Here is a 22,754-nt window from a genome sequence, read left to right as displayed (position 1 = left end):
CCTTATCTTTTTTATAAAGGTTAATGCAATTTGACTTTATTTTTTATTTCAGAATATTACAGGGGCACAAACGCTATGATCACATAAATTGCGTTTGCACTGCTGAGTCAAAGCTACATTGTGCCCACCCCCCAGACAGTATGCACCGCACCCACTAGGTGTGAATTTACACATCCCCACCTCCCCCTCCCACCTCCCCCATCCACAATGCATGTTAAAAATGCCTTATCTAAATGAATTAATTTTAAACAGAAAACACTGTTTTTATATCACCAAATCTGGTTAATCTTCTCCTCAACAGGCAATAGACAATGAAAATCTCTGTACTGATTGTGCTGTAATGTTATATCATAACATCACCCAGGGGATATTGTTCTTCACATGCTCTGACATTCTTGAAAACAAGCCACTGAAATCAAGGCTGTTTCCACCCAGAATATTGGAATGAATAAGGGATAAACATTGTGAATCTCTTCTGTCATCCATTTATACCTTTCTGCTTAGGAGAGTCTCTGTGCTTCTTTAGGGACCAGATACCATGGAGCCCTTTGGTGGTGAGCTAAGAGTGGGCTTCAAGATTAGGAAAAAGATGCACAGGAAGGTAAATGCAATGATGGAAATTGGAACATCGACAGCTGTTAGAGCAGTGTTATTGTACATGGACAGTAGTCAGATGCAGCTGGGTTCAAGCCTGGCTCTACTATGTGATCTTCAGCATATTACTTTCTCTGTGCTTCAGTTTCTTGACCTGTAAAATGGGAATAATATTAGGAATGCCTCTAAAGGTTGTTGTGAAGAATAAAAGAGCTAACACATTTTGGAGCACAAAGTGCAGTCCCTGGCACGTAACAAGCACACGGTAGAGGCAGCCCAACCAAGAAGCGTGCGCAGTAGACTGCAGGTAACAGGGCTCAAGAGGGGGCTCAGCCTGGGTTGTCACCACACTGAGCTTTGCAGCCATTGCTTCTGCAGAGGCTCTGGACTTTGCAAGCCTCTTTTTAAAAGCCAGCTTGTACTCCCTAGACCACGTCTCTTGGTACTGACACTCTGAGCCTTAAGGATTCACCCGGTTAAGGGGATGTTTGATTTCTTTGATAAAGAACAAGGCATTAGTGTCCGTGTCTGAAGACGGGGCCTTATCTTTCAAATAATGTAGGTAACAGAAACTAAGCAGACCAGAGTCCAAATTCCAGCTATTATTTCCTGTGTGACCTTAGCCAAGTCACTTAGCCTCTCTGATTCCTCATCTCTAAGTTGATGATAATCTCCACTTACAGACAACCATGCAGATAAAAAACATCATAGAGTAGGTGCTTCCGTGATGCCGGGTATTCCCAAGCCATGCTTGAGGCCCATTGGAGAGTTTTACATCCAGGGGAGTAAACCAGTTCCAAGGTTCACCATCCAAACCTTGAAGTGAGGGCCTGATCACCTCTTGATCTGAGTTTTTACACATCCCCTCCTAGGATTGGGCAGAAAACTTATAGAACTGCTTACACAAAGCCACACATTTGGATTTTTAACTGAAGCGATGGGGTCCTTTAAATGTCTTCCATTCTGGTTCAGTCCTTGACCTGATAACGCGCCTTGGTTTGGAATAACCATCCCTAACCAGAAATGAACCAATCTGAGAATTGTAGGGACCCACCTATCTAGTAAACTGAATCAAAACTCTTCTCTGCCAGGACATCGAACTGTATTTATTTGTGTGTGTGGATAATGCTCCTTGACACATACAACCCCCCCCCCCCACACACACACATATACATTCAAATATGCACATTACCCAGTTAGGGACACCACCTTGCAACTGCTCCATAAGTCCAGTATTTGTGGTTTTGAACATAAATGTGGTCTTTAGAAAGAGATGCAGTGCTATTTTATGAGTGTTTGATATGGTTCTCTTGCCTTTTCCAGGAAAAACAGAAGCCTATTTGGAAGCCATCAGGAAGAATATTGAATGGCTGAAGAAACATGACAAAAAGGGAAATAAAGAAGGTAGGGACTTACTGCAGTTGTACACTGCAAACTTCACCATTTGTCGGGGGCTCTTGTTATATAAAGATTCCCGCAATCAAATTGACTGTTCTAAAGTCTCCCCTCGGAGCCCAAAAAGACCCCAGTCACCTCTCGGACGCAGAGGGGAACAGAACCACCATTTCTCTCATTATTCAAATCAGCCTTTCAAGCAAAGGCATTTTTTTCTGTCTACATTTTATTATGCAAAATGTCAAGCAAAAGTAGAGTGAATAGTATAATGAATCCCCATGTGTCCATTACCCATTTCAATAATTATCGACATTTTGTCAGTCTTGTTTTATCTACCCCCGTTTTCTTGGAATATTTTAAACAGTGACATTTTCTGAGCACATGTTAAATGTACCCTGCAATCACAAAAGCAGTCGCTCACTTACGTAAGACAAAACCCCGAACCAAATCCTGTTGTGAGCGTCAGAGATGCGAGGGATGATAGGTGCGGCCCGCCCAAGACGCTCACAGCGTCAGCAGAGCTCTGGCTGGCCCTGCTCAGCGCTGTCATGGGTATAGGTGCAGTGGTGCCAAAGAGGCAAGAGGACGGGGTGGATCTTCTTACTAGGACAGAGAGAGTTGGGAGAAAGGGCCACAGGAAGGCCTTAGCTGGAAAAGGTAAGGAGGAATGTGCCCAGTGAGGAGAGATGAAGGCAGAGGGAACACTGGGTACCCGTGAAGGCTCAAAAGAGAGGGGTGGTTCTGGGAACCAGAGCCATTCGTTTCTGCAAAAAAACTGGGTGTCTGCGGGGAGGAGCAGCCAACAGGGCTGGGAAGTGGGCAGTGGCCACACCAGGAGATCCTTGTGCACCCTGCAAAGGAGGTTGGTTATAGCCAGGGGAGCCTAATTTGGGGCCTAATTAGGTTAAGAACTGAGAAATCCATCTGGCAGCAGTGGGACTACAGATTGAAAAGAGAAACCCCCAGAAGGCAGGAGAAAGATAAGGAGGCAAAGATCTGGAGCAGAAATGGTGGGGCTTAGACTAAGGCAAGGCAGAGCACATAAAGAGGAAGGGAGGGACTCTAGAGCTCCGTGGAGAGGGAGGAGTCTGGCATGATTCCCAGGTGTCTGGCCAGAGCAGCTGCAGAGTGATGCTTTCAAATGAGATGAGTAATGGTTCCCAATACAGTGCACCCACATCACCTGCAGAGCGTCTAAATATCCCGCTGCCCAGGTTGCACTCCGGCACCACTAAATCAGAAAATCTGGGGACAGGGCTCTGGCGTCAGAATTTTTTCTCCCCAGATTATTCCAGGGTGCTCTTTCCCCACTGCCCTCATACGTGCTCTGCTGGACTCTGGGTCATCTCTCAAAGCCTGTGGGGATCGAGGTCGTGGGGCCGCTCAGTAGCTGCAGCTGTAGGAACAGGAAGACTATTCATTCTGACCTTTCTTTACTGCTGCTAATAACCTTCGTTTGTCAGGGTCCTGGGTGGCCTGAATCCCCTTCCCAAACCCAGGAAAGGGAGGTCCGTGTGATGTGATAGTGAGGATGATAAGATCTTTATGCAGCCTTTACAAAAAAGTGTGCTTTTAAGAAAATGAATCCCAGCCCTTATCTCTTGAGAGATTTTCCCACTGCACAGAGTAACGCCCATGTCATAAAGATACAGTTTTTCCTTTCCAAAAGAAAGCAAAATATTTGCCTGATTGTCCATTCAAATCACTGTACCTCTCCACATCTATCCTTGGGAATTTGCCCTTTGTCCCATTATTTGTCCCAGAATTGATTGACACTGCAACCACTTCTGAAGAGCCAGTGTTAACATTCAGTACTGCAAGGCCGTAGAATGGGCAAGGAGGGACTACAGACAGACCTGGGCAAGTGACTTACCCCCTCTGTCCTTTTTTTTGTCTCTGAAATGGGGATACTAATGCTTACCTGGGGGTGTGGAAAAAATAACACTCGACGCAGAGGACTTCAGTGACCAAATGTGGGAGGGCTTCTCCCCACACACCAAGCAAGCCATTGATTCGGTAGCAGACACCAGCTGGGTGTTCTCCAATTTCAGTGCAATTCTGACACTGTCTACCTGGAGGCAGCCTCAGAAACCACAGGTTGAGGGCTCAGTCCCACAAAACCACCCCTTTGTTCATACCAGTCTCGAATCTGAGCCTCCAGAATGTCAGACCGACCAGCTTCCAGTTGGGGTTCCCATGACCCCTTCCTTGAGTTTGATTAATTTGCTAGAGCAGCTCACAGAGGTCAGTTTACATTCACCAGTTTATTACAAAGGATATTTTAAAGGATGAAAACAAACAGCCAGGTGAAGAGATATGTAGGACAAGCTCTGGAAGGGTCCCGAGCACGGGAGCTTCTACCCCTGTGGAGTTGGGGTGGGCGCTCCACCCTCCCGGCACATGGATGAGTTCTCAGTCGCCTCCCTGGCAGCTCCACGTGTCCAGCTATCCGGAAGCTCCCTTACCCTGTCCTCTGGGGCCATTTATGGAGACTTCATTGAAAAGGCACAATTGATAACCATAGAAATGTGATTGGACAAACCCGCCAAGCCCTGTCCGTTCAGATTCTTCTCGCACTCTGTGTAGCATTCCTTCCTCCAGGCTGTGGGGCAGGACCCTTTCTGAGATGAGGCCCTTATGACCCACAGACCCACACTCAGATGAGATCCTGCCTTGGGCAGGTGAAAGGAGGGCAGGAGAAGGTCAAAGAGAGAGATTCTGTTACCTGAGACCTAAAGTGCCCCAACATAATGTCACAATACCTCGTGGGGTTTTGTAAGGCATAAATAAGATGATGGTTGTCAAGTGCCCAATGCTGGGAGTTCTCTCTAAGTCCTCATGGCCGTGCCCTAATGGGGAGCAAGTGCCTGCTGGCCGAGGGGGACGAGCTCTCTCTAAGCCTCGCTCACCTTGACATGGTAAACACTTAGTGCTTGTGGAGAGTCCTTCATGCTTTGTTTTCCTTTTATGTAAGGACTTAAAAATACCCAAGCGACCCAGGTTCGGATTACACTGAGGCTGGCTAATGGTGCCTGCGAATCCCTCTGCGCTCTTATATCCACTGTCCCTCCTTTCTCTCCCCTTTACAGACTGAGGCAGGGCTCCGTTCTGGTCTTTTACAATTATAATCATATAGTACTTAAAGAATCAAACGAAGATGTGGAGTTTTTTTAAGCCTTCAGAAAGATGCCAGAGGCAGCCTCTTTACTTTGGGTGGTAGTTTGATGATTTAAATAGATTTTGTTTAAGTGGGACAGAGAAGCCATTAAAAGGTTACAGCTGGCTTTTTGCTCTATGCATACCATTCAAACAACATGAAGTAATCAAGGTAATTCTTAATTTGGAAAAAAAAAATGTGGGTTGTCACATCCACAGGTACTTAACCTGGTGTTGACAAGATCGAGAAGTCAGAACACCTGGTTTTGATAATAACTTTTACTACCTATGTGAACAAGGCACTTAAGCTTTAGGATCTTGCTACCCCAAGGGTGGTTCCCGGACCATCAGCATTGGCATCTCCTGAGAGCTTAAAATGCAAAACCCGGCCCCCACCCCAGACCTACCGAATACGAATCTGCAACTTCCCAAGAACCCCAGGTGACTGGTATAAACGTTAAAGTTTGCAAAGTCCTGATCATGAGCCGATTCCCTCTTTGGTCAAATGGATGGTACTCCCCACCTGAATACCTCACAGGGTTGTGATGAAGAGCAGATGAGATAATATAATACACATAAACATCATTCCAAACTGTAAAGTGCAGATGCCAAGAATTAAAAGGTTTTCCAATGTGAAAGGCGAGGAATGGTAATTGTGTTATCGTACAAAATGCCTCTCAGTTAATGATAATCACCGTAACGGGACTGGTCTTTCCTCATCTTTGCTCCTGACATTCTAATAATATTTTCCAGATTATGACCTTTCAAAGATGAGGGACTTCATCAACCAACAAGCCGATGCGTATGTGGAGAAAGGCATTCTTGATAAGGAAGAAGCCAAGGCCATCAAGCGAATTTACAGCAGCCTGTAAAAACGGCAACAGATCCAGGAGTCTTTCGGCTGTTTGAGAAAACATAATATAGCTTAAAACACTTCTAATTCTGTGATTAAAGTTTTTTTGACCCAAGGATCAGTAGAAAGTGCTGAATTTACAGTAGTTAACCTTTTAGAAGTGGTTAAAACATAGCCTTCTTGCCGTACAAACTATCTGAAAAGTAAAGTTGTATGCAAGCTGAGATTTTGTATATAGAATCCTTATTTCCTCATAGATGTACATTTTATAATCAGATATGTTGCTTTGGAAAAGCCTCCACTGGACTGAACTTAAAACTAAACCTTCTTTCCACTATCTCTCTTTCTCTCTCTCTCTCTCTCTCTAACACACACACACACACACACACACACACACGCGCGCACACACTCCCTGAAGCACCCTGTAGAATATGGCTGTAACAAGATGTTTCCACTAGCAGATCCCTTTGGGGAGTTGAAATAAATTCCCATTTACGCAAAGCCTCATAGCATGAGCAGGACCATCTGCTTTTTTGGCTGTTCTTTTTAGCTAGCTCTTTATGAGGCCCAGTGGCACAAAAAGGGACCTAAAAAATAGGCATAGGATGTGTTGGGTTTATTAACAACTTCCTCTTGCTCTTAACATTTCCTACTAGTGAGTTTTCAGAGATTGAGTTTACTCATAAACAGGGTATTTATACTCTCCAAGAAGACAAGTGAGGTCATAAACACTACATAAAGCAAGGTAAAAATGTATGCCGGATCTCCGTTATCTAAACTGGATTTGACCCAAGTCAAGGTGTCTCGACAGAGAGCAAAGGGCCGGGCAGTAGGGTAGAAATAGAGATAAAAATCATTTCTTTCCCTGTGAACCAAAGTGGATAAAGGAGCTTCCCTGGAGGAAGAGGTTAATGAACTTCAAGTCCCTGCAAGTCCCTTCAACTCCTCTTCCTCAGCCACCACCACAAACTCGGCCCTGGAAACAACCACACAGTGGCCTGAGGTCCTCTTGAAATGTTAACGGTCAATGTTCCCACACCAAAGAATGCTTTGAAAATGGATTATTCAGTGTAAATTAATTACATAAATATTTTTCTATATATTTGCTTAAAATAGTAAAAATAACACAATGCTCTGTGTCTTAGCTGTCACTACTTCAAACAGCCTTCTGTACCTACACTGCTGTCTTTCATGCCCTTCCAGGCTACGGCACCTTTGGTAAGGACCAGGGAACTCACAGGGCTGTTGTTTTTCACAGGTCGGGGACTGCTGCTTCTCTTTTCTGTCCTCTCCAAAGAGTTGCAAAAACAAACAAAAACCAAAGCCTGACATACACCAAACTAAACTCAATATGTTCTAGAGAAGCCAGTGCCCATTGGTGAGTGGGGAGAAGGAACTAAAAACACCTTCTCCCAAATAACACTTGCCAAAGCACAGTGAGTCAGATTGTTTTAATGAGTCATTTTTGATAACATGACTAACTCTACTTCAGCCATGTCCAAACAGGCTGCTTCTCCATCAGACAATAAACTGACTCTGACTAAAGCTTTTTATTGGTTCACTTTTCTATAATGTATCTAAATATTTATGCAATATTTTTAAAAATAAGAAATTTATTTGGAGAGTTTACTTGCTTTCAAAGGACATTGGCATTCATTAGCTCCTATCGATGACCAAGATGAAAGGAAGATGATCAGTTCTGTTTTAGAAACTAGTTCACAAAGGGAACAAGAGCACAGGATATGTTTAAGCTCATGTGGTCAGGAAGTGGTAAAGCTGGGACTGGAACCCAGGTTTTTTGTTTCTCAGCCCCCTCCACAGTGATTCTCTGCACAAGGTAGAGACTGAAGTACTCTTGTCCGGTACAGTTCAGCTGTGGCCACAAAGAATTCAAAGTCAATAGTACCTTGAAGATGAATGATGTTTTGGCTAGAAATTGCTGAGAGACCTTAGGCAAAAATAAACCACTCAGAAAAAAATTTTTGAGAGCCAGGTGTGGTGGCTCACACCTATGGTCCTAGTAGTCAGTGAGGCTGAGGTGGGAGGATTGCTTGAGATCAGGAGTTTGAGACCAGCCTCAGCAAAAGCAGGACCCCGTCTTTACTAAAAATAGAAAGAAATTAGCCAGAAATTAGCCAGGCAACTAAAATGGAAAAAAAAAAAAAAAAAAACTAGCCAGGCATGGTGGCACATGCCTGTAGTCCCAGCTACTTGGGAGGCTGAGGCAGGAGGATTGCTTGAGCCCAGGAGAGTTTGAGGTTGCTGTGAGCTAAGCTGACACCATGGCACTCTAGCCCAGGGGACAGAGCGAGACTGTGTCTCAAAAAAAAAAAAAAAAAAAAAAAAATTGAGATGTCGTAATTTCAGATTTGAGCTTATGTTACATCTTTTGGATAGTGTCTTTGGATTTATATCTTCTGGATTACTCTCAAATTTCCAATCATTTTATGGCAAACAGCATGATAACTCTACATTTTTAAAAGTTCCTAGGCCTCTGCAGAGGCTTGCTTGAGCCTTAAATACATAACTAATTTTCTTCCTTTATTTATTTTTTTCTTTTAGTTTTCTCCTCTTCCAACTAACTCCCTACAGTTCAGGTAGTAGTGCATACAAGAAAACAGCAAAGCATGATCAAGAGAGCACCCTATTGCAAAGATGCTATAATAACATGAGAAAAAAAAAACTCAAGAGATTATATATGTTATGAACAAACAGGAAAATCAGCAAGACACAGACATCTACTGCCTGTTGGTTAGTCTCAAGGATTGGGTGTGTGCAGTTCTGGTTCTGCAAGCTCTGCTATATTAACACCTAAGGGCACTTGTTTCCTGCTTAATGGAAGACCTGGAAAAACAAGACAGGGAGGAAGAAGAGGAAGGAAGAGAAGAGAAGGAGAAAAGAGGAAAAAAGGGAGAACAGGAAGAGGGAAGCCAGGCACAGTGGCGTGGGAGTCTGAAGTGGGAGGAGCACTTGAGCTCAGGAGTTCAAATCCAGTCTGGGCATACAGTAAGACCCCATCTCTAAAAAATAAGAAAAAAGGAAAAAAAAAGTCCTTTTTGCCCCACAGATAGCAGACTCTTTTTGGGATGTTGGTAAGGGGTAAATATGGGGAATTTTTGTAGAAGTTCAAAGATTTATTTATCTTAGTAGTTGAATAGAAATCAAGACCACATAAATATTTAAATGTAGATGATATATTGCTTAAAGTTTACTGCTGTAAGCTATACATATAATAAAGGCAAGACAAATTACGTGAATAAAAACCTAACTCTCAATTCAAATGAGTACAGTGACTACAAAACACTCTATAAAATGACTTGGCAATGAAATCTAAATTAGAATTCAGCAATGTGTCAGATTATGGTATTGTTTATTTGTTCTTTTGATTCTATTCCATGTTTTGACTATATCTGAAATACAATAAGTCAATTAAAATTCCAAGCTTTAATAATCTAAAAGCAAATCAACTGTAATTTATTTTATTTTATTTTTTATTATTATTTTCTAGCTGGCACTACTCTGTTGATGATTTACTTTTAGATTAAAACTTTTTTCAAAATTGCATTTATAATAATAAAAACCATTATAGTGGCGGAGAAGCTGTCACCACTTAAAATATAGAATTTAAAAATCAATATTATTTTCCCATTTGTCAAAAAAAATGAAGACTCAAATTTGAAAACATAGTTTATTTTCCTCATTCAGACCTTTGTAGTTTATTTTTACAAAATAGCAGACAAAATTTGGTTCTTTATTTTAATACAGAATATGTAATACATATCGAAATATATATTTATAGCACTTAAGTTATAAACACACAGCAAATTCAGCATCACTTCAACAGCAACCATGTTTTTCACATAATTAGGATTTCATAAGGAGATAACCATTGTTTTTAGCTTAAATATATAAATAGTCTTTGATGCTTTATGTCAACCAGTATTTACAAAAGCTAGTCTAAAAACTATCGTCACCTACAAAAGTGATGAGCTTTAGGATACAATTTTGCCATCATGCCATAATAAAGACTTAAATTTATAGAAAGCCAGAGGAAACTAATCACTTCAGTGCAATTGTAGTAGGTAAATTATGATTCTAAGATGTACACTATGGGATTCCAGAAGGGATGCTTCCGAGTCTTCAGTCGTCGCATCCTTCACGGTCCAACCATATTTTAATCCAGGTTTGAGTCATGCCCCCGAATCACCTAACTGTGATAGAGGGAAGTTGCATAGGGACTTTCTTCACTTCTGAAAAAGAGAAATACAGAATCAATCAGTGTTTATACTTGCCAAAGAAGGGCGGGAGTATATCAACTTAGAATATTGTGCATGCCTTCAAAGTTGTACGGAACACAAAAAGTTATTAAGGCTTGGTGTTTCATGCAATAAGGAATATCTTATTGTCTCCATTTTACTGGTGTCTCAGTTATTGAAAAAAATAATGGTATTTGTTCATCATATCTAATTTGTTTATATTACATTTAAATATATTTAATATAGACTACATTATATTCATATTTATATTTGTTCATGTTTTTTATATTCCACCTCTTTCTCAAAAGGATTTGAGTGACCTCTAACAAATTGTATACAAATATAATGACAAGATGAATAAAATAGAAATAAAAAATCAGGACTAAGGAAAGGAGAAGGAAACAAATATATTAACCATAACAAATATTACAGTAGTTGAACCTGGGTATCAATTTTAGGTGCAAGCTTCTCAGTAGCCAAGGCAAAAAAGGAAAAACACAGTAGGTTGTGCCTTCTTGAAATCTTAATGGAAGAAGGAAACCAATTTTTTAGGAGAGAGAAAGGTTAGCCCTAGTACCAAATTAAAAAACAAAAAAGCTCACATGAGTTCTTAAGTAGGGACTACCCAGTAACAAATAACAGACAAGGTCTGACAAATTTTCTAAGAATCAGTATTTTACAAGTATTTCCTAGGGCACTACTGCCCTTGAAGGTGTCAATGAGATGCTTTTACTTGGCAGCTATCCAGAATTGCTAGCTGGATAGTGATGCTATTAAAGCAAAGCAGCAAACTTTTTATAATAAATAACAGAGACAAAAGCACTGCAACAGATAAAGCCTTGTGCAGGCAGTAGCTCTGGTAGATTTCATATATTTAAAATGTCTTTCTAGAATGAAAACATAGATTTTAAAGCAAAAAAGGAAAGAAAGTAAGGAAAGATTTGGGCTAAGACAGTAGGATTGTTTGAGGTCAGGAGTTTGAGACCAGTGTGAGCAAAAGTGAGACCCCATCTTTACTAAAAATAGAAAAAAAGCAGGGCGTAGTGGTGCATGCCTGTAGTCCCAGCTACTTGGGAGGCTGAGGCAGGAGGATCACTTGAGCCCAGGAGTTTGTGGTTGCTGTGAGCTAGGCTGATGCCACTGCACTCCAGACGGGGCGACAGAGCAAGATTTTGTTTCAAAGAAGAGAAGAAGAGAGGAGAAGAGAATGGGAGAGGAGGGGAGGGGAGGGGAGGGAAGAAAGGAAGAAAGAAAGAAAGATTTGGCCCAGCAAGGACATCTTAATAGTAATTTATTTAGCCTCTGACATTAGAACCAGGGTATTTTTACCTGCTCTCTTCTTTTAGTTTCTTGGCTGCCTGTGTTGATAACTTAATCTGCAAATCGAGTCTCTGCAGGAAATCTCTGGCTGATACTTCCTCAGGCTGTATGGGCTGAACATCAGATTCTTGAGGACTGGGAGGAGGGAGGTCTTCCCCAGCTACCACTGGTTCCTCTTCATGAGAAAAACTGCTATCAACAGTTTCATTTTCTGGAGAATCAATGGAGTTAAGTCCATTAAACAACAAAGGCTTCTCTGATATAACTGGGATGTTCAAAGTTTTCTTCAGAAATATACAATCATTGGTAAACAGTTTATTGGCCCTTTTAATCTGCTCCATCTAAAATATAAAAAAGGAAACACAGAGTTAACATAAGCAAGTCCAGGAGTAGGGCCTGTTATACAACACAGAACTACAAATATTTGTGAGTTAAATGTATGCAATACTGTCTCTCGATTTGAGATTCTTCATTCCAGTGTGGTCACCTCCCCAGAAAGCCCTAGTTATTTCAAGAGATGTCAGGAAATACTGTTTCCCAATTTCAAAAAAGGAAAGACTAATTTCCCACACTACATTATTTCCCCAACAAGGCAGCTTTTAATGTCAGTGGCCTTAAATCCCTGAAATTAAAAAATGTAAAATTTTTAGCACTTATTTAGGAAATTCCATTCTTGTTTTAACATTTCTGTTATATAACTTAAAACAAATATTATCGCTGCAATTTTACTTATGGAATGCTTCCCATGTCTCTAGAATTGTGCTTGGCGAATACAGTCGTCCCTGGGTATCTGTGGGGGATTGGTTCCAGGACCTCCCTTGGATAACAAAATCCAAGGACGCTCAAGTTCCTTATATAAAATGGCATATCATTTGCATATCACCTACGCACATCCTCCTGTACACTTTAAACCACCTCTAGATGAGTTATAATACATGATACAATGTAAATGCTGTATAAACAGTTGTCATACTATATTGAATAGGAAATAAGGACAAGAAAAAAAGTCTGTACATGTTCAGGCACAACCACTGTGCGCCTAACTAATTTTCCGAGGTTGGCTGAATCCCCAGACACAGAACCCGTGGATACAGAAGGCTGAGTATATAACAGATACAGGAGGTGGTAGAGACATAAGTACCAGTATTTGGAAGAATGATGGAGGCAGGGCTGCAGGCATTAAGAAAGGCCTCACAGAGAAGGTGGTGGTTCTGATTTGATTCTGTTGATTCCAGATGGGCCTTGAAGAATGGGTAGATGTGGGACAGGTAAAGAAAGCAGGTGGGGGCACTGTACATACAGTGTCTCATTCTTTCTACTCTGTAGAGTGGGTACCTGAAGATCCACATCACAAATAAAAAGAACAAAGCTCACAGAGATTATGTACCATGGACTCATCATACAACTGGCAGATGAAGAAGCTAGAATTTAATACAGGTTTTTATAACTTCAAACTCTTTTATAGCGCTTTTTACAAATGAGGAAACGGAGACTCAAGAGAGTTCAGTGGCATGCCTAAGTCCACAACACGAGTCAGTGCAGACAGGACCCAAACTATGCTGGTCCTGAGTTTGTTGGAGAAATGCCTACTTCGATATTCATCACACCCTACTATAATCTGTCTAGAGACTTCTCCACTGTACAAGCCTGGAACCTGCACCAAGCCAGGCACTCTACATGCACTGTAGCATCTAATTTCCACCACAACTCCTTCTTGCAAAGTCTGTAACCAAGACAGTGTAGTACAATAGCTAAACACACAGGCTTTGGAATCTGACAGGCCTGCTTCAAATTCCAGCTCCACCAACACAGACTGTACGAACATGAGCTTGTCACTTACAGAGCCTATTTCCTCATGTGTAACACAGATATCATCTACCCTTCACAGGGATGTTGTGAGGATTAAATGAGAGTTTATATACACACTCACATAGAGGAGATATATATATATATATAGAGAGAGAGAGAGAATGTTAAAATATTGTGTGCGTGTGTGTGTGCATGTATGTGTGCGTGTGTGTGTGTGTGTGTATACATACATATATTTATACACACATGGAAAGAGAGAGAACGAAAGTAGTTAGAAGAGTGCCTGGCAGTGGATAATACTTACTACTCTCCATTTTCCAATAAAGAAATCAAGGCCCACAGAAATGACTGATTTGACCTCTTTAAATGTTTGAACTGAGATTTCTGTCTGATTCTAAAATCCATACAACACCTAGATTAAAGCACATGACTAATGGAACCACATTATGAGGAATATTTAATGCCAAATTAATTCTGAGTGAAAAAAATTATATTTCTACTTCAAAAAGCCTGTAAGACCAACAGTCATATAAATGGGCCCTATTTCTCCTGCTTTATTATAAGCTGAATCCATGCAAATAGTACAAACACAGCTTTCTTTTTTACTTTAACAGATACTACATTAAAGAAAAGAGAAGGGATGGTCTTTTGTGTTCTAGTTTAAGGAGAAAAGGCAAGGTGAGAAACAGAGAACATAAACATGGGCAGCTGCATTTTAGAGACCAAATTAAAATCTAAAAATCCCAAGTATTTCTGCTCTAGTTTAGGTTTAGACCTGAAAGGGTTAAACAGCTTGAACGCTTTGTCCATAGCAAGTTCAAATATATTCCTTGTTCTGCCTGTGGCACCCCTAGTTCTTCCAGACAGCAGCCAGCTCCTCTCCTGCTGCACAGGCTTCCAACGGCACTGCGCTCCCCTGGCTCCAGGTGAGAGGTGACTCAGTCCTGCCCTTTGAAGCATCACAGCACCCTGGCTTTCCTGATAGGTCACAGTCGCGTCTCAGAACCACTCAGACATGCAAGGAGAGTTTTGCTGGGTCTGTCAGGGACAAAGTTCTCTATTTTTTTCTGCTGGAAGCAGTGGGCTGGAGATGCTGGCAGTCATCCTGCCACCGTGTGGAACTTGATAATGAAGCTACCTTAGAGGAGGGCATGGGGACCTCTGGATCATAGCCTGAAGCCAGACTAGCTCAGACCTTTGGGTTCCAGGAGCAAATAAGCTCCACTTGGGGTTTCGGGGTTTTTTTTTTTTTTTCTTTTTGTTTTTTGCTCAGGCCAATTTGAGTTAGGTTTTCTGTCACTTGTAACAGAAAGAGCCCTTGCTGACACAGTGACCTTTGAAATGCTTATTGGAAGGGGCCTGTGATTGCTAATAGTCATTGTTTCCTGGGAATAATGATGGAGGACAGAAACAGATGGGAGCACTAGGATCTGAATTGCTGAGCAGGGCTGGGAACAGCAAGAGTACACTGCGAATTCCTTCAGAGCGAGAACTGGTTATTGCTATAGCCTCCCTGGTCTGACAAAGATCTTATACACACTAAGTGCTTTGGACGGATAGATAGATAAATTAATAACAGGTCAGAGGAACAGGTGTAGAAGACGAACCCAGGGAAGTAACCAGAAATGGGTAGTAAAAGTTGTATGTTAGGCTGTATCTTCTCCTTTTATTTTCTTTTTCTATTTTTTATTAATTGCAGAAAACTCAAGACAGATTATTCTCCTTTTAAACCTCCCTTCACTTCCTAATCCATTCCCCACTTTTTTTGAACCTGCTCTAAACCCTAGGAGGCTGACCATTTATAATAAGAACTGCATTACCCTAGGCCCCTTGTCCTTGGAATTATACTTGGTATTCCAACCGCAGCAGCACGACCTCACCGTGACTGGTGGCCAGGGTTCCTGCCAGGCACCCCCCATCCAAGGTTCCAGATCTGGCCAGTCTTCCCTTGGCCCTTCAGGCCTAGGGGTAACATCTCCCTGCCATAGCTAGTCTCTGGGAACTTCACCATCCCTTGTTGGTTCCCTAAACCCTGCTCACACTCTGTCAACGTCCCTTCATTAAACCCGGTTCGGCCTCATCCTCTGAGTGTGCTACTGCATCCTGCTGGGACTCTGAACGCAGAGCATGACAGGCCACTAAAGCCAGGCAAGGGGCCAAAGATACTGAGCAAAGACAAGGAGACTGAGTCAGAGACTGGGTGTGGTCAGGGAGTCCACGGGCGGTGAAGGGCAAGGCTCCCCCGAGCTCTTACACTTACCACTGCATGCTGATTGACTATTGATTGCCCTTTTACCCAGTCCACAAGCTTCCTGAAGTCGGGGGCCGCATCTTCTTCATATCAGTATCATTAGTAAACATTTCAGGTATATGTTGACCCTTGTGGTCTGGATTCAAAGATGACACACAAGATGGTAGCACCAAGGGGACCAGGGACATAGAGACATAGCTTGTTCCCATCAAGGTGGGAACCAATATGAGAACAGGGAAGATTTGAGTCTGAAGGTGAAAACAGGTAAAAGAGTTTAATATAAGGTAGGAGTTCAAAGAACAGGCTCTGGGGACACACTTTCTGGGTTCATATCCTAACTTTGCCACTTTCTAATCATTCTCTGTTTTCTTATCTACAAAGTAAGGATGGTAATAGTTCCTTCCTCACAATATGAACGATCATTAATTAATTCATGTCGAGTATTAAGAACAACACATGGCACACAAGAAATACCCAAAAATGTTGGAAGGAAGGAGGTAGGAATTTTTTCCCATTAAAATTTTTTTTTTGGCCATGTGCAGTGGCTTACACCTGTAACCCCAGCACTTTGGGAGGCTGAGGCAGGAAGATCACTTAAGGCCAGGAGTTTGAGGTTGCAGTGAGCTATGATAATGCCACTGCACTCCAGCCTGGGCGACAGAGCAAGACTCTGTCTCAAAAAAACTAAAAAATAAAAAAAAATTTTCCCCTAAAGTAAGAATAAATAAAGAAAATTTCACATAAAGAAGCCCAGATAAATAATATGTTGTCACTGCCCTGTGACAAAAGGTTTTGAAATGTTTTATCAAAAGGTAATAAATTTGATCTTAACTTGTTCTTTTTCGCAAGCAATGGCTTGGGCCAACTACATAGGCTTTAAACTCTGTCACTTCTATTAAAGTTATGGTATAAAACCAGACGTGCACAGAGCTAGAAAAGAAAACAAAAAAGCATTTCAGCCAGAAAGAACAGCAGCAAATGCCCAGAGCAGGAAAAAACCATGTGGCTGAAGTATAGAGAGTAATTAGCAAACTTCAGGCCAGGCAGGGCCTTGGATGCCAAGGTAAGGAATTTGGAATTTATTTTAAATGTGATGAGAAGCCAGTAGAGGATGAAGGAAGGGAGTGACATGATCTGATTACAGTTAAAGATCACTCCAGCAGCTGTGCGGAAAAATGGATTAACAAGAGGCATTAGTGGACACAGGAAGCCCATTTATGGAGGTAACCGTGGTAGCACAGACAAGAAACCATGGAGGATCCAAAATGGTGAAATGTTATTTTCCTTTGCTTTGGAATGTTTTATACTTCTATCTGACCATAGGTGCATCTACTGTTCTGGGAATTTCACCTCACATAAAGATAAGGAAAGTCATGATCCAAACCAAGGAAGAGCTGGAAAACTCTACAGCTTTCCTACCTGTCTCTGTTCAGTATTTCCTAAGATCCTGTGAATGCTGCGACTTGAAAGGGTGCCCTTTTCAAAGTGATGCAGAACTACCCTCTGTTTCTTAGAGACGGATGAGTAGGGGTACGGGCCACATCAATCACATGCTCTCATTTCCAAGTCTCTGCTAATCAGGATTGAATAGCATGACTCACTGAAATACAAATTTATTCTCTGGTCACTAAGAAACAGATTACTGAATACAGAAAGTGAAAGCTAACAGATGGCCACAAGGTCGGTCGTTGTGGTAAAAGCAGGCAGAATGAGTGCCATCAATAATTTAAAAACAACTTACTGAAAATGACTCCCTGGTAAATACACTTTTATAAAGGTGAATTTACTTTGGAGGGAATTTGCAAAACTTCCCCTCTAGAAGGTATCTCAACAGCAGCCACTGGGCATGGCTGAGAACTCCCCCCAAAGGACACTTGGTTCACAAGAGTAGCTATTAAGGAAAAAAACAAAAAAGGACACTTGGGCCAGCATCACTAGTTCACCTACCTAACAGTGAATACAATATTCAAAACTTCTTTTTCTTCCTCTCCATTCCTTAAAATAGACAAGCCCTTCCAAAAACATTTCCAGATAACTAACATTTTCACAGTACTGTGTGGCTTACGGACATTTTCATATACACATACAACTCCCATTTGATTATTATTTTATAGAAAACAGACTATTATTATTTTTACAGAAAAAAAATTAAATGATTCTCCCAAGATTCACCCCCACATCTGTCTCCTGTTATGTTCTAGATGTTGGTGGCAATCATAGTTCAGCACTGCCACGTGCTCATGGGAAAAAGGCTTTTTCCTTCTCTATGCTGTCTTAGAAGAGTACAGGAGACTCCACTTATAGGAAAAGTCCAGAGAAGGCAAATCTATAAATGAGAAAGTAGATTGGTGGCTGCCTGGGACTGAGGTGGGGAACAGAGAATGAGAGGAATGGGATGGACACAGGGCCTTTTTCAGGGTGATGGAACTTCTCTAAAATTGAGTTGTGCAACTTAGAGAGCTGTCTCAACTCTCTTTAATAAAAATAATTGAATTATACACTTAAGCAGGGTGAATTTTGTAATTATACCTCAATAAAGCTATTTTTTTAAAAAAAGAATACATGAGAATCTACTAAAACCCCAAATTACTAAAGTCCACTTCACCATACCTCTCGCTTCCGGTGGCACTATTTACAGTTCTCTTCCCTTTGACCTAGCAAGGGTCAACAACCTCCACCAGCAGCAGGGGCTAAAGTTATAAACACTAAAGGTTTACATATGTTAATACTTCAGCTTCTAACTCACAATGCTCATTCTCCTAAAAATGGTGATCATTTTGCCTTTTCTCAGCAAGGTCACTTGTTAGGGGAAATGTTAAGCAACAACTTGGCTTAGCAGCTAATTGGAAGAGGAAGAGAAAACCCTGGGAGTAAAACTGGATAGGAACTAACTGAGGGTACTGGGAGGGTGAGGTGGCCTCTGGAGAGGAGAGAGGACAGGTGAGCTGCCTGGGAGAAGCAGAGACAAAGAAAAAGTTGACGCACAGCAAAGTCCACTGGGCTGCCTCCTTAACACCTGCAGTTCCTATACTGCTCTCTGGAGGTTTTTTCAGGATTTCTAAACAAAAAGTTGACAGTGGCAGCGTGGAACAGGTCGGTTTCCTCCAGACGTGTGACTCCAATCGGGATTAGCCGGGATCACTGAAAAAGCAATAGCTAAATCTTGAATACAGAGCTAGGGAAGGGGCCTTAATGTCTCAGTGGAGATAAACAGCCAGGGAAACTCCAGCCAGTCAAGTTCATGTTTGAGGTTTGAACTGTATTTATTTAATAGTTTCTCAACTCAGCCAAAATAGTTTCGGTTTCCCAGACTCACTTCCTCAGCTGCCTCTTACTATGGTAGAGGTGCCCAACCCTAAACCTAAATGTAATTCAGTGTAAAGACCCACTGCTGGTGGGGGGAGGAAACACACACCAGTAAAGGCAGCTGTCTTTTAGAGATTTGAGAACTAGCCGCAAACTAAATCTTGCAGTTTTAGTCTTCAGCAGCAGATGTCTAGGAGCTATAGGCAACTAAAGTGAAACCACAGAGGGCTGTGGGTTGCAGAGTCTGCCATAAGGGACAACGGGAAATAACACTTCTATGGATATCATAGATTCCTAGGTACAGACACCCGAGCCTAATAGGGATGATGCATGAAAAACAGAAAAGACCTTCCTTCTCTGGTAACCAGGATAAAAATAAGGGTGGTTATCAGAAGTAATATCTAGAGGAAAGCAAATGCTTTATCACTGTGTTCACTCAAGATGGTCTCAATAAATAATCACACTTGGAAAATATCCTTACCTCTCATCCACCTTCTCATCTGTAAAAAGATTAATTACACCTATCTCCTAGGCTTATTGTGAAAGTCAAATTAAATAAGATCAAGATGAAACAGGACAAATGCAATGCCTGGCACCCAGCAGGCATTCAGCAGAGGGTAGCTACTGATATTTCCCAACTCTACTTTCCTCTGGCTCTGACCCAAATCAGGCCCCATTAATGCACATGGAGAACTGCAGGTCTCTGTTCACATTTAGAGAACTCCCAAGAGGGCAGAATGGGGCTCTCCAGGGCATGATAATGTCAGTATATGACTGCACAGCAACGTTCCTGCTCTCAAAACGTTTAAATGATAGAAGGGTCTGATAGGTAAACATACACCCCCTCAAATATGCAAAATAAATTACTCAGTCTCTCTCATTGGGTAAAGGGCCAGAAAGAGTTTCACTTTAAGAGAAAGATATAGATAAGATCATCTTTCTTCCCACTGCTGTCTAAGGTGCTTCAGGAAAGAACATTGAAAACTGATACGAAACTCAAATGTAAAAAGGCCATCACGTAGCTCAGAGTTAATTATAAGTAATTTTAATGAAACAATTTTTTCCCTCAGGTTTCCATGTTCTTCCAAAAGGTGTAATGAAATACACGCAAGACACACACACTTATAAATTTGTAATAAACACAGCCCCCCAGCTCACCTAGACCACAGTTCTTGGCTGCTGCTTAGCGACAGGTGTCACATTCAAGGTTGCCAGCGAGCCCAGGGGTGTAATTTCACTTCTAAATAAAGCATAATCGATAGAACCAGAACCATCCAGTAGGTACAACTGTACCATTCCTGACTCATCATAGAGCTTGTTTATGCAGAGTATAAAATTCACCTCAGTTCTGCTTTCAGTAAATACACTGTAGCATGCTCGGGACTGCAAAATCAGGTGACTGTGGCTCCTGGTGGTGCGAAAGCCCTAGTCCTCCCTGGCCTTCCTCACGCGACAGATATGGTCTGAGTCTGGGCAGGACACCGGGAACTCGATGCGGCTACCTGGGGAGGGAGTCTTGGCGGCCCGCCCCCCTGGCTGCAGGACCCTCTTTGGCGACCATTGCAGTCGCCCGCAGCGCGCGCTGAGCGAGCGCGTGGAGCAGAGCCGCCGGGGGACGGATGGCTGCCTTCTTGACACCCCAAGTCCTCCCCTCCCCCCTCGTCCAGCCGCAGCGCCTCCCCCGCCCTGGAGCTGGCAGCCCGGGCCGCGGCGGCGCGCCCTGCTCACCGTGACTCCGTACTTGAGCGCGATGCCCTGGAGAGTGTCGCCGGCGCGGACTCGGTGCTCCACATGGCGCTCGATGACGCCGGCGCCCAGAGGCGCCCGCACGCTGGCCGTGCTACCGTACGAGCGGGTCTTGGTGCGGGCTAGGCTCAGCGACAGCTCGGCCTCCTCGGACTCGGAGCCGGAGCGCGAGCGCGGCGGTGGCGAGTGGGCCGAGGGCCGCGGGGCGCGGGGGCCGCCTTCCCGCAGGGACAGCGCGGGCGAGGAATCCGCCATGGGTCCTGCCGAGGCCGCCAGGTCGGGGAGCTCGCCAAGGGGGCGGCGCCTCCTCCTCCTCCGCCGCCGCCTCCTCTGCCTCCTCACAGGGGCTGCGGCTGGCCGCTCCGCGGGGGCGGCGGGCCGGGCATGGCTGGTGCCTCCCTTCTCCGCGTCCTGCCTGCCCCGGGGGCCCGCGCCACTCGCGCACCCGCAAGGGGAAGAGCAGAACGAGCTCCCGCAGCTGCCGGCCGACTGCCGCGGCTCGTCCCTGCCCGCCAGTCCAAGGAAAGCCCAGTCCTGCGAGGAAACGGGGGCGCGCTGAAGCCGCGGCGGCTAAGAGAGGCCCATCCGTAGGCGTCCTGGGAGCCAGGTGGTCTCCTGCGCCTTGCAGACGGAACCTGGGCAGGACCCTGGCCACGGCAAAAAAACAAAGCTTTGCTCTGCTCCCTCTGTTGACTCTCCAGCAGGGGCCAGCTTGCTCAGACCTGAAAGCTCTGCTAACGCCAAGGGTACGTTTCTGCCCCCGCCCTAGTGACCTCAAAGTCCACGTCACAGAAAAATTTAATAGCATCAAACACACAGCTTCTCCAGGTCCATCTCAACAGCCTGGAGGGTGCAGTCCTTTCAACATTACACCAAAAGTTATAGTGCTTCTAAGGCCTGGTGGGTGGCCTCAAAATAACCTTCCAGTTGTTTGAGTTTCACTCTTCTTTGCACACCGGTGCCAATTTTAGTCCTGGGCTGCGGTGAAAGCCCGACTGCATACAGTTCATTCTCCTGGCTCACTAATTTACTATCTGCATCCGTCTTTTTTTCTTATCAGTTTCCTCTTTGACACCCGAAATCTTAACTCACCCAGATACTACCATTAAATCTACCAAAGACTAGTTCTTACTCATCTTTTTAGCTCCAGCATTGCCTACCTCAGTGAAATAAAAAATATACATGATCACAAGTAGTTGAATTGAGGTGTAGTAAAAAGATCTTGAAGGCTAAATGAGATTGTTTAGCACAAGTCTGCCGAACATGAACTTTCGGGTGTCCATTCCAGGACCTAGGAGAGAGGCGGAACCTGAGTCTCAACATATAGACAAGATTGGATAACTTTGGGGTAACTTCCCTAAGAGTTTACAATCTAGTAATGAGACAGCACATAACATGTTTTCCACTAAGAAAAAATTGCTAAAGGACTGGAAGTTTCTATTTGAAGATTAAAGAACTGGGTTACATGAGGTGTTATTAGGTGTTCATTAGAAAGCGTTCTGTATTACTTGGGGTAACATTGCAAGCTATATTTCCTTTTTGGAGATTCACAATGCACATCAGAAAACTGAAGGCTCTGGAAGCCCTGCAGGGAAGTAAGCTATTGGATTTTGCTTAACAGTGTATTTCCCAAACTCATTTAATTATAGAACCTCTTTTTTCTTTAGAATTTCTAGTTTGAGACATGCTGAATTAAAGGGGAAAGACAGGCCTAAATAAGAAACCAGGAAGATAATTTTGAAAAGTCAGAGATTACCAAAAGACCAAAAAGTAGGTACCTAAAGTAAAGGGAGAAAATGAGCCAATAGGAAAGAAGTTAGGTGATGATCACTTAATTACTTTACAAAATGGCCAAGCTGTCTGTAAAAGTGCAGGAAAAATTTTACCACCAAAAATCTAGAGAGATTTGAAAGCCATCCCACTTCTGTCTTATTAGGGCTAATTTCTAAGCTATCCCCAGTTATTTTTAATTTCTCTAGCCATAAAATATCCTTAATAATATAACATCTCCAAAACAGTTAAAAATACTCTGAAATATAATACACACAATACTCAGAATTTTCTCCAT

At 42.9% G+C, this 22,754-nt stretch overlaps 2 protein-coding genes across 4 annotated transcripts in view; one reads left to right on the top strand and one right to left on the bottom strand.

Annotated features, from left to right (window-relative positions):
- Positions 1 to 6,017, top strand: part of SCG3 (secretogranin III) — a 35,440-nt gene extending 29,423 nt beyond the window's left edge. Inside the window, exons 11-12 of the mRNA XM_069459816.1 lie at positions 1,918 to 1,998; positions 5,899 to 6,017. Coding sequence (XP_069315917.1) covers positions 1,918 to 1,998; positions 5,899 to 6,017 — 200 coding nt within the window. The remainder of the gene's footprint in view (positions 1 to 1,917; positions 1,999 to 5,898) is intronic.
- Positions 6,018 to 9,616: 3,599 nt separating this feature from the next.
- On the bottom strand, positions 9,617 to 21,141 carry LYSMD2 (LysM domain containing 2). Of its 3 annotated transcripts, none has more exons than XM_069459783.1 (3): positions 20,669 to 21,141; positions 11,584 to 11,915; positions 9,617 to 10,248 (listed from the first exon to the last, which is right to left on the bottom strand). In XM_069459783.1, the coding sequence occupies exons 1-3, from the start codon at positions 20,939 to 20,941 to the stop codon at positions 10,206 to 10,208; spliced, it is 648 nt and encodes a 215-aa protein (XP_069315884.1). In that variant the 5' UTR covers positions 20,942 to 21,141; the 3' UTR covers positions 9,617 to 10,205. The 3 variants fall into 3 exon arrangements, with proteins under 3 accessions (XP_069315884.1, XP_069315903.1, XP_069315894.1); XM_069459802.1 differs by lacking the exon at positions 20,669 to 21,141 and adding an exon at positions 20,282 to 20,405; XM_069459793.1 differs by lacking the exon at positions 20,669 to 21,141 and adding an exon at positions 20,099 to 20,286 and having other exon boundaries at positions 9,744 to 10,248.
- Between the last annotated feature and the right edge of the window lie 1,613 nt (positions 21,142 to 22,754).

Source organism: Eulemur rufifrons, chromosome 2 (assembly GCF_041146395.1).
Source record: "Eulemur rufifrons isolate Redbay chromosome 2, OSU_ERuf_1, whole genome shotgun sequence".
In the NCBI taxonomy this organism is placed as follows: Eukaryota; Metazoa; Chordata; class Mammalia; order Primates; family Lemuridae; genus Eulemur; species Eulemur rufifrons.
Note: the sequence above shows the minus strand (reverse complement) of the source record. Positions and strands in the feature narration are given on the sequence as shown.